The following is an 11,752-nucleotide window of genomic DNA, read 5'->3' as shown; positions in this document are numbered from 1 at the left end:
AAAGTGCTCCTGATGTATGGGGCAACGTAACAAAAAACATCTCACATCATCACATTATTGCAAATACAACACAGGTGCCTCAAAAGAAAAAGAAAAAAAATATTCTGCACCGGTACATTCACAAACAGAAAATGAGCAACTAGGTTAAATGTTTTCCTTCTTTTAGTACAAATGCGCAAACTCGGTTCTGCCACATATTTCTTCAAATTCTCAGGGCCATTTGGCTGACGGGAAACAGGCTTTTGCCTAAACTTCGCCAGCAAAAGGAACAATACTCCGGATCCGGGTTAAGAAGCCATTCTGAAAGAAGAAAAATCACGCGAATCGTGTTCGTTTCTCGACCCGAAGGTAGGTAAGAATTACTCCGCAAAATCCCCCCTTGAACCAGGTTGGACTACAACGTGGGCAGATTGTGAAAACCTGAACCGGGATGAGATCACCATTTCGCCATCTATGCGTCTTTTAGTGGTTTCGGCTGCAGCTTCCGTCAAATCCTGACAGCAAAATCATAGGCTGGGGGGGGGGGATTAGGAGAATTAAGAGTCCTGGACGGTGATGGTGAGCTGTGGGAATTGTGGGAGTCCCGTCACCCACCTTCCATACTGAGGGTTCCTTGGTGCTCTCTGAATTAGCTTTCTTGCAGACGTTTCATTACCAAAGTAGGTAACATCGTCAGTGCTAGTCGTTGATGTTGCCTAGTTTGGGTAATGAAACGTCTACAAGAAAACAAGCAAGCTCAGAGAGCACCAAGGACCCCTATGTCAACCCCTGAGCTACAAATATTCTTCTTTGTTGGCACCTTCCGTATTGGATTGTGGAAGGGAGGGTAGAGTAACGGGCATTTCCAAGGATGACGCTGAGTCCACGTTGGGTGTAAAACGAGGGACGGAGGAAAGACTGAAAAGCCAAGCTATCTCCCCGCAGGGATTGCAATGGTGTGTTTAGCAGCCTCGGATTAAAGGAATTTTAAAAGGCTCGCCGTTGCGGTTAATGTTTCCAAAACGGAGGAAAAGAGGGAGCAGCCACAGGGCTAAGAGGGAGTGGTTCCGTCAGGCGCAGATCCGGAAGCGAGACTCCCACGGGTTGGTACTTCCCGAACGAGGGGCGGGGATATTCGGGAATTTCTGCAGAAAACCTGCGCTTTCGCTTTCGGCTGGGTTGTAGTCAAAGAGGAAAAGGCGACAGTGTCCAGAACCTTTAAGGTAGGCAAAATTATCTTTGGAGTACCGGAGCGCTTTCTTGCATCTTTCAAACGACTACCATTTATACTGCTTCGCCTACAGGAAAAACAAAATAGTGTTAGCTTGCCTTCCCGATAAATTACTGTCACGATCTCCTGTTCTGGGTTTTTTGCCAACCACCGTTGTTTCCCAACTCCACCCCTTTACACTGAAGTTTCCCAAAGAAGCAAGCAACTTCTATGCCCTTAATCCACCTAACTCTTAATTTCTATTTCTCTGTTCTTGGTCAATAATATCTTGTTCCCCTAATCATATATATATAGTCTCGTTCCCAGGGCCGGATTTAGATGAAAAGAGACCCTAGGCTATTCCACTTATGAGGCCCTTTCACCAGCGGTGGGATTCAATTTTTTTAACAACAGGACTGTGGGCGTGGCTTAGTTGGGGTGTGGCTTGGCAATCATGTGACTGGGTGGGCGTGGCTAGCTGGTCACGTGACTGTGTAGGCGTGGGTAGCTCGTCATGTGACCGGGTGGGCATGGCTATGTGCATAGACTTTTTTCAGAGGGCTGAAAAAAGTCATTTCTGACTGGGCCTCGCACTTTTGACCAGTCCTCACACTTATGACCATCCTCACATTTATGCCCGTGCAGCTTTCTTAACAACCATGTCACTCATTTCACAACTGCTTCTCTTCACCATGGTGACAAGATAGGGCAAAAACATAAAATGTGAGGACAGTCGTAAGTTCGAGGACTGGTCAAAAGTGTGAGGACCAGTCAAAAATAACTTTTTCAGCCCTCTGAGTAGTCCATATGCACAAAAGGATACAGCATTAGAGAGGGATGAAGGAAGGGAAGGGAAATTAGAGTAGGAGGGAGGGTAAGAGAGGGAGGAAGGGAGGAGGAAAGGAGAAAGGAAGAGGAAGTAGGGAGGAGAAGAAGACGGGGAGGAAGAGAAAGTAAGAAGGAAAGAAAGAGAGGTGGTAGGTTTGAGGAGAAAGATTGCTGTACAATAAAAAAGATGAAAGGGAAGAAAGCCAACCCCAAACAAATATAAAGATATTAAGATAAAGAATGAATTGTTAAACTTTAAAGAATAAAAGAGAACAAATATGAATAAATAGCAATAATTAGAAACACACATACAAACATACAATGTATTTTCTTTGAACAGAGTATTTGGCCGGTTCATAAATTTAAACAGTGTTTAGTCATTTCAATTAAATTTACAATTTCTATATTTCCTTTTTGCCATATTTAGTCCTCATCTATTTTTGTAAAAAACCAATATTACCCTTCATCCTCATCTCTAATCTTAATCAAATTCAATTTTTCCCTTCTATTCTATATTATACCTCTTCCCATTGTCATCTATTTTTATATCCATCCTTACATTGGTTAATTATGTAATATTACAGTTGTTTAATATGAATTCAACATTTTAATATAAATCAATTAGTTATATAACTACCTTTTTTGTATATTAATCAATATGAACATGAATATTCCAATTATTTCCATGCAATCCAATTTCTTACAAATCAATTAATTATATTTACCAATAATAATAAACCAAATAATTTCCCCCATATATTCCTCCAAACCACAACTTAACCATTTCTGCTTTCAACACAATATACAATTAATAGTATCTCAATTATTACAATTCCCTAGTTAAATAGAGCTTTTTTTCTTTTGTGTTTTAAAATCTCCTCTTTTTCCCTAAATTTCATGTTGTTTGCACCTACCTTTTTTGGTGAGGAAAAAGAAATCTGCCTGCCTAATTTTCCAACGTGCAAAGCCAACAGCCTGCTTTACTTTCTCTTTCGTTTTTCAGTATAACTAGGGGGAAAAAAATCTGCACTCTTTCCAAGCAAGCAGCAGAGCTCTGAGCAAAACAGTTGAGAGCAAATCAGCTGGGGGTCGGGAGCCGATCTAAGCAAGGGCTAATTAGCCTATGCTGAAGCTCCGTGGGCCAATAAAATTACAAAAAAACCACCGAACCCTTTGTTAAATTGCTGGCTCCCCCGCCCCTCGCCCACCACTATTTATTGGCAATAAATAGTGGTGCGGAGGGGCGGGGCAAGCCAGCAATTTAACAAAGGGTTCGGCTGCACCACTGGCTCTAGGGCGGCCCTTTGAAGCCCCGCGGCAAGAATTTGAAGGTTTTTTTTCCTCTAGCCATCGGAGGCAGCAATAGATGGGGAGTGGGCGGGGTAAGCGAACGGCCGGCGATCCAACAGAGCAGAGAGGGAGGGTGAGTGAAGGTGTGGAAGCTGCTTTCTCCATCCTGCTCTCTTGCGTCCCGGAGCCGGTGGGGAACCACGTGGCAGCCCACGTGGATCCCAGGCAGCGGAACTCAGGCTAGGGAAGGGGTGGGCAATTGTCAGCCAAGCTGTCTCAGGAATTCTGCAAGTTGAAGTCCACAGGTTGTAAAAGAGCCACAATTGCCTACCCCTGGCTACGGTAGGCTGGCGCCGCGCGGGTGGGAGGCGAGGGGCGGGCGAGCCAGCAATTTAACAAAGGGTTCGGCCGAACCCCCTAGAACCCCCAGAATCCCACCACTGTGTAGGCCCCTCTTGATCTTGAGGCCCTAGGCTGAAGCCTAGTTAGCCTATAGGAAAATCCGGCCCTGCTCGTTCCCCTAATCACATATATAGTTTCTAATATTCTGGCTCCTCCTAGTGAACTAAGAAAACAGACAGAAAGGCACGCATACCTTCCAGTCAACATTGACTTCTGGCCGCTATCTGGATATGGCTGACTAAGTAGGGAAACTGAGGAAGCCAATTTCCGCTCAAGATCAAGGAGAATTAAAAATGAAGTTCTGTTGCTGCTCTCAAAAGAAAGTACCCATACCCATACATAACACATATTTACACATTATATATACTTGCGCTCTCTCTCTCTCTCTCTCTCTCTCTCTCTCTCTCTCTCTCTCTCTCTCCCTCCCTCCCTCCCTCCCTCCCTCCCTCCCTCCCTCTCTCTCTCTCTCTCTCTCTCTCTCTCTCTATATATATATATATATATATATACATCATGTATGTATGTATGTATATTGTAGGTTTTATGTGTATGTCTCTAGCCAGGTTCTACCTAAGTAAACCAAGATATTATGTAGCCCTAGTTCAGTGAAATCACAATTCGCTAGTTTCTGGGCTTTCATTGAACTAGGGCTACATAATATCTTGGTTTACGTAGGTAGAACCTGGCTAAAGAGACATACACACACACACACACACACACACACACACACACACACACTGTGTGTGTGTGTGTGTGTGTGTGTGTATATCATTTTGAATACATAAAGGAAAGAGGAAACTTTAGAGTTAAAAGGTTGATACTATACAGAACAAAACTGTGATTGAATCTGGATGTTCTGCTTCGGATACCACAAAGCCCCCTCCCAGAAGGTAACAAGGAAAACAGGTCGTGAAGTGGATGTGTAACGTCCCAGACAATACTGTGGACTCTGCTCAAGCATCGCTTACATGCTATGTCCTGCATAGTAAGAAGTGAACTGCCAATAATCTTCTCTGCCAACTTTACCACTCTCTGCACTACCTTCCTGTCTGAAGCAGGATGGGCCTGGTGGCTCAGCAGACTAATAGAATTGTGATTAACACCAGCTGTCTGTAATTACTGTAAGTTCGAATCTCACCCGGCTCAAGGTTGACTCAGCCTTCCATCCTTTCTAAGGTAGGTAAAATGAGACCCAGTTTGTGGGGGCAATAAGCTGACTTTGTATAAATATACAAAAGTATGAAGGCTATTGCTTAACGCATTGTAAGCCGCCCTGAGTCTCCAGAGAAGGGCGGCATATAAATCAATTTTTTTTAAAAAAAGCAGTAATACTGTATTAACTAGTTTCTCCTACTTCATTACCGTATATGTTGACTATCCTTGGATGTGGTTTTTACTATGCTACTGATAAACTTCATTCTCCTCTAGACCGTGAGTATCTGGAGGCTCCTAACCACTGTTTGAGGTAAATATCATGTCACCTTAAATTTCTACTTATGGGCTGGCCTGCAATGTATTTTAACCAAGTGTTAAAGCCGCATCCTAACAGTAGTCTGTATAAGAGACATTTGTGGTCAGTCTATATGTGTCAGCTGTTGCTGGCAGGTGTTAAAAAAGTAGCAAAGGCACATTCTGGCTGAAATTCATCTGTAGCTTACAAATGCCTCTGATTGTTAATAAACTAGTAATTAGGCAAATTTCCAGTCATCTTACAATATTGCTGCAGTTCTCTTGGCAAAATTTTGGAACCGGTTTGCCATTGCCTCCTTCTTAGGGCTGAGAAAGGCTGACTGGCCCAAGGTCACCCTGCTGGCTCTATACCTAAGGTGGGACGGTCTCCCAGTTTCTAGCCGAATGCCTTAACTATTGCACCAAACTGGCTCTCTGAGAATTTACTGTACCATATATCTGGAATTTCAACACAGCCCTCAGCCTGCATTGGACTATAACATCCATATTCCAAAGTAGGCTTCTTGGAGATTATGGGAATTGCAGTCCAACAAGATCTTTAATAGCATCCGGTTGGAGAAATCAGGTCTATGGCAAGTGGTTCTGTCCTCAGCCCCTACCCAGGCCCATTTCATTTCCAAATGCTTATGCAAGCTGAACTTTCAAAACCTGTGACTGGTAGTAGACACTAGGTGGATTCCTGCTGCCTAAAGAAAGTGAAGAATGAGACAGAATGTGTATTAGACTAGTGCTGAGCAGCCAATGTTTCCATTCCAATTGCTATCAAGAAAATTTTCCCATCAATCAGAGGATGATGCAGTTGTTCAGGGTATCCATATTGTATCAGAAATCTCTGCTGCAGATATGCTTATTGTGTAACAGAGAAGCAATTTAATTGAAGTACAGCAATATTTTAGATGTTTGCTTTCTCCTTTTTCCCCTCCCCTTTAAAATTCCTGATTAATGCCTCATCTGTTTGTAGTGACTCTTTTTCATCTCATTTTGTTGGTTCAGGAACAGAAAACTTCAGTTATAAAGTTCATATTTTGCATACTTAAGTCCCTGATCAAAGCCCCTTGTCTTCTCCAGAGTTGGCTAACAGCCAGGCCTAAAATCTAGTAAATTCACTGCTCTCAAGAAGGACTTCCAAGAATCTAGTGAACCTCATAAATCAGAGCAAGGAAAATGGCCAGTTGTTACACTACAGTTCCAATAACTTCTGATAATTAATGATGTTGGCATGGGTTTATGGGAATCAAACAAGGCTACAATTCTTAGCTTTAGCTTAGATTGGTGTATTAAATATTTGGAAAATCTTACCTTGATATGTGTAGGGAGCCACAGATATGACTATGGAGAAGCCACCTAGAAGCTGTTAAGACAACAAATGGAGAAGGAGCTGCATTAAAATATATTCTAGACTTCTGGTGGAGTCATTTTTGTGACCTGTCTTGGTCTACCTTATAAGATGACAATAAACAATTACATTATAGAAATAATATCTGGCTTGTGTTTTTTGCATTTGCTGTTATCTCTTATATCAAATTATCCAAAAAAGTCATGTCATGTAGCAGGAAGTGATAGCAGCTGTTATCTATTTGCACTTATTTTGAAATCTGCTCGGCTAAAGAAGAGCATGAAAATATTTTCTCTCCAATCCTTCTCATAGAGATAGCTAAAGTGTTGTTTGTTTGTGGTTTTTATAATTTGGATGATGTTCAATCTCAGTGGCTTTTAACAGAACAGAAAAACTATTCCTTTGCAGTAATGGATTCTGCTGAAGAAAGCAAAGTTTTAGCCGGTTTTAGCTGCATGAATTCATCCAGCTTCTCTGGATGAATTCACAAACTGAATTAAACTACAATATGGCTTGTTTAATTTGGCTTATCGTGATGCATACAGGGTCAATAAATAACCCATGATTTTATAGACGTAAACTAAGATCTCAGAAATCCCTTGTTGTCCTATGATTTGATTATTCAATTATTCTCTGCTGGCTTTCTGATTGCAAATGTGACATAATGGACAGTGCAAACAGAGAAACAAGGTTATTCCTGGTTTGTGTTATGGCCCCATCAAACCTCTAGCTAATTCACAGAAGACGCAAAATAACAATGGCTAAAAATGAAAGAATTCACTACCAGGAATAGGCCAGATGAGCCATTTTGCTTAGCTAAAATAGTCCCTGTACCATGTCAGAAAATCATTCTTTTTCCAGTTTAAATGACTTATAAATGATGTGGGAGTATACTATTCTCTTAAAATAAAAAAGGGTAATATTTTTTGTCTTCCACAGTTGGTGTGCCTTGTTTCTCCTCCGTAGAGCATCAATTATGCATCGATGTGGCCTTCTCACATCCTCTAAAGTGCCAGGTAAACTGAGTATCTGATTCCTGGTTAAGGTTGAGTAAAATGGAAAGTTGCATAAAAAGGAAACTATGATGTCTTTGAGTTTATGATTTTAATTCTATAGCTTTGCAGGTCATTTGTATATTCTGCTCTTGAAGAGTATCTGGACCTTTCAGCTGGTGCAAAATGCAACAAAATAGATAGCTTTATGTGCTCCAAGACCTGCATAAATTTTTTTTTTTTTAATAGACTTTATTGAGATTTTTTACAGAACAAAAAGGAAAAAAAAATGAGAAAAACAAACAAACAAACAAAACAATCATTCAAACAATAACATAAAACACATAAATATAATAAACATTTTTCAATTTGTATCGGATATGCAGTGTTTTAACTATTTACATAAATAATACTTGTTGATATTTTGACTCACTTTTAACCAATATTTAACACACCTTTGATCTTTCTTCCATTTTATCATGCAACCACTTGTACCACCTTTCCCACACCATATAGTATACTGACTTTTCATCATTTAATTCATAAGTTAATTTAGTCATCTCTGCGCACTCGAGTATTTTCTTAATTGTAAGCTCTTCTGGTGGTTGAATTTTCTCTTTCCAAAATTGTGCATATGCCAATCTAGCGGCTGTAATTATATGGATCATTAAATGTGTCATTTCCTTTCTATATGGCTTCTTTATTATTCCCAGGAGGAAAATCTCTGGTGTTAGTTCAATATCTTCCCCAATTATTTCGTGTAACCATCTCCTGATCTTACTCCAATATCCTTTCGCTTCCGGGCATGTCCACCACATGTGAAAGAAGGTGCCTTGGCCATGGCCGCATTTCCAACAATTGGGATGTATATTGGGATATATCTTCACTAGTCTGGCCGGGGCTAGGTACCACCTATGAAGCATTTTGTAATGATTTTCCTTATATGCCACCGCTCTAGTCAATTTAAGATTTCTATTCCATGCCTCCTCCCATTCCCCGAAATTTATATTGCACCCTATATTTTTCTCCCATGCAATTATTTGATTCTTTGTAACCTCTTCAAACTTCTCATCGCTTAGCAGATAATTGTATAATTTTGCCAGAATCTTTTTATTTGTTCCCATCAGAACTTTGTCCAATCCATTTGGTCCCGGTTCTATACCATATTGTTCTTTGTCCCTCTGATATCTGGATTTTACTTGTGAGTAGGTCCACCAATCTAAGGTTATTCCTTGCTCTCGTAAGGTATCATTTGGTTTAAGCCTCCCTCCTTCATCTAGAATATCTTTATATCTGGCCATTTTCTCCCTCTCCCACCTATTTGGGTGAGTCAGGGCCTCCATCATTGAGAGCCAATTTGGGATTTTCTTGTAATGTTTTTGTCTGATCTGGGTCCTGTGAGCATCTGCTTTGGTTTGCCAGTTTGCTTCCTGATCCAGTTCAAGATTCTAATTAGAGGTAGTCCTCGACTTACGATCACAATTGAGCCCAAAATTTCTGTTGTTGAGGCATTTGTTAAATGAATTTTGCCCCATTTTACGACCTTCCTTGCCACAGTTGTTAAGTGAATTACTGCAGTTGATAAGTTAGTAACACAGTTGTTAAGTGAATCTGGCTTCCCCATTAACTTTCCTTGTCAGAAGGTCGAAAAAGGGATCACATGACCCAGGTAACACTGCAACCGTCATTAATGTGAACTAGTTGTCAAGCATCTGAATTCTGATCACGTGACCATGAGGTTGCTTCAAAGGTCATCACGAGCCACTTTTTTCAGTGCTGTTGTAACTTTGAACGGTCGCTAAATGAACTGTTGTAAGTCGAGGACTACCTGTATAACTTTTCAAACCTTACATGGCACAGGAACAGGTTATTTGAGGGACCGCCTCTCCCCAACTCCAGAAATGGCACGCTGTGGGTTCAGTCAGGCAATGAACTTGGTTTAGCAGTGAAGGCCAAATATGTCTTTTTTTAGGCTTGCGCCTCAGTATGCATATTTTCCAATGAGATAGACTGAGACAGGAAGATTTTTTAATGACAATTTATCAGAGTATTCAGACAGAGAGGATTCCTCTCATTCAAAGAGGGGGAATCCAGATCCTTATCTTACATTCCATTTTATAATTAACACCACAAAGATAATGCAAAAGGAAAAGTTGATTGGACAGATAAAATAAAAGAAACACCTACAGTAAATCAGCTACATATAGTCAAACATGTTACATGTATGCCCATTTAAATGAGATCTGGTATCAGAAAAGGCGTAAATTTTAAGATGTTAGCAAGGAAAAGGTTATTTGGAGTTCATGAAGAGACAAACCAGATGCCAGCCAATTAGCAGCTAACAAACTTTTTTTTATCAGGAGATAATTTCCAGCTCTCCCTTCTATACTTTATCTTTTCAATTTAGAAATGTTAGAAACTATCAATCAATCCATACAGCAACAGGGTAAAAACTTCTCCTACATTCCAGCCTGTAATGAGCTTTAGCGCCATTTTAAAAGAGAGGAAAAATAAGTTAAATTAAAATAACAATGTTAGTTAACAAAGGAAAACGTTTTTTAGGTCTCCCTCAGTGGGATAGCAATAGCACTTAGACTTATATACAGCTTCACAATGATTTACAGCCTCTCCAGGAAGAGAGCCTTTCTATTGGGGCAACCACCCTTTGGAACAATTTTCCCCTGAGGTGAAGCTAGTCCCATCCTGCAGGGCCCTCAAAACCTGTATATGCATCTAACTTGTGAATCCCATGCAATTGTACAGCCCCTTTTTGTTACTGTAGTTTTTGCAGTTTTTAATTGGTTTTGATCATTGGATTTTGTGATTTTTTGTTTTTTAATTATGTATGGTGCCCAGGGTCACACATGTGAGATGGGTGGCCATATAAATCCCATACATTAATAATGATTTGGGGGTTACAGATCTTGGAGTAGGGGCATGACACCTACAAAAGACATCTTACCAGCCAGCACTTTCAACTATTAACTCTTAGCGCAGGGTTTTCTGCTCTGGGCCAGGCTGGATAGTGAGTTAACTATCTTCTTTTTGTTATTTTCCACACCCCAGTGCCTTTGAAAAGCATTTCTGTGGATGTCACTATACGAGGTTTCGTGGCTGACGTAGTATCAGAACTGCAGTACCAGAATGAGGAAAAGAATCCAGTGGAGGCCACCTTTGTCTTCCCTCTGGATGATGAAGCCGCAGTCTATGCCTTTGAGGGTCTGATTGGTGGGACACGGATTGAGGCCCAGATCCGAGAGAAGAAGCAGGTACAGAACACTAAAAAACATTTCAGAATACAAGGATATAGTTTTGGGAAGGACTAAGAGGTTATATTGCTGCACCCAGATTGTATCTACAAGTCACAATCAGCTATGCTAAACAGGCTTAAATACATTTCCTTCAGGTTTGATATATTTTCTTGACAACGTTTGTTTCTCTACTATAATGAAAGGTAAGTGGTGGTAGGAATAGTGTAACTTCCCACACATGTGAATGTGTTTTTCATTTGAAAGGAAGACTATCTGGAAAGGTTACTAAACTCGGTGTCTGATAATTAGGTGCATGTAATCTTCTTGACAACACTATGAAAGTGAATTGCCATTGCTGGCTGGGATTTTTTAAAAAACCCAAGTCCCAGAGGCACTTTATTTGTGACCACTTTAATCAGTGATCTTGTCCTGTTCTTGCTTCTTTCTCCCTCTTCTTCAACACAGGCCGAGCAAGAATACGAAGATGCCCTGAGTGAAGGCCGCCAGGCTTTCTTGCTTGAGAGAGAAGAAAATACCAGTGACATTTTCATGTGCAACCTGGGCAATCTTCCTCCTGGTGAGGAAGCCACACTGAAACTGCGCTATGTTCAAGCACTAGTGGTAGAACCAGATGATGCCGTCCGTTTTGTCCTGCCAGCTGTCTTGAACCCCCGCTATGTTCCTGCAGGTAACTAACTATATTCCCAAGTTCAGCATGAAGCCCCCAAAGCAAAGCTTCCAATGGTTTCCTTTCCTGCTCTCCCTTCTCAATGGTGTCAAGCACTGGGACAATTAACTCAGCTTCATCCTAAAAACCAACAGCTGGGGCTGGATTCATACAAGACATGAAGGCATAATGTACAATGCTTGTACAGGAGTTAACATGTTCTGTACATTCTTTGGGGATGTGAAATTAGCAGGATTTCAGTCACATTGTGCAAACACAGCTATAGTTTGCCATTAAAACAATAAACTCTTGAAGTAAGAAGCTTGA

The 11,752-nt window shown here is 40.8% G+C and overlaps 1 protein-coding gene across 17 annotated transcripts in view; it reads left to right on the top strand.

Moving 5' to 3' along the window:
* Nucleotides 1-85: 85 nt before the first annotated feature.
* LOC117668981 (von Willebrand factor A domain-containing protein 5A) overlaps nucleotides 86-11,752 on the top strand; it is a 33,030-nt gene continuing 21,363 nt past the window's right edge. For 3 of the 17 annotated variants that reach the window (XM_087891946.1, XM_087891941.1, XM_034423058.3), the window contains exons 1-4: nucleotides 86-348; nucleotides 7,455-7,531; nucleotides 10,574-10,776; nucleotides 11,224-11,446. In XM_087891946.1, coding sequence (XP_087748072.1) covers nucleotides 7,492-7,531; nucleotides 10,574-10,776; nucleotides 11,224-11,446 — 466 coding nt within the window. In that variant the 5' untranslated portion in view covers nucleotides 86-348; nucleotides 7,455-7,491. Of the gene's footprint in view, nucleotides 349-1,050; nucleotides 1,203-5,137; nucleotides 5,175-7,454; nucleotides 7,532-10,573; nucleotides 10,777-11,223; nucleotides 11,447-11,752 lie in introns of those variants that run through there. The other 14 variants (XM_087891942.1, XM_087891938.1, XM_087891944.1 and 11 more) reach the window with 11 other exon arrangements.

Source organism: Pantherophis guttatus, chromosome 4 (genome assembly GCF_059756535.1).
Source record: "Pantherophis guttatus breed Tessera chromosome 4, ASM5975653v1, whole genome shotgun sequence".
In the NCBI taxonomy this organism is placed as follows: Eukaryota; Metazoa; Chordata; class Lepidosauria; order Squamata; family Colubridae; genus Pantherophis; species Pantherophis guttatus.
The sequence above is the reverse complement of the archived record's forward strand: the minus strand, read 5'-3'. Positions and strand labels throughout refer to the sequence as shown.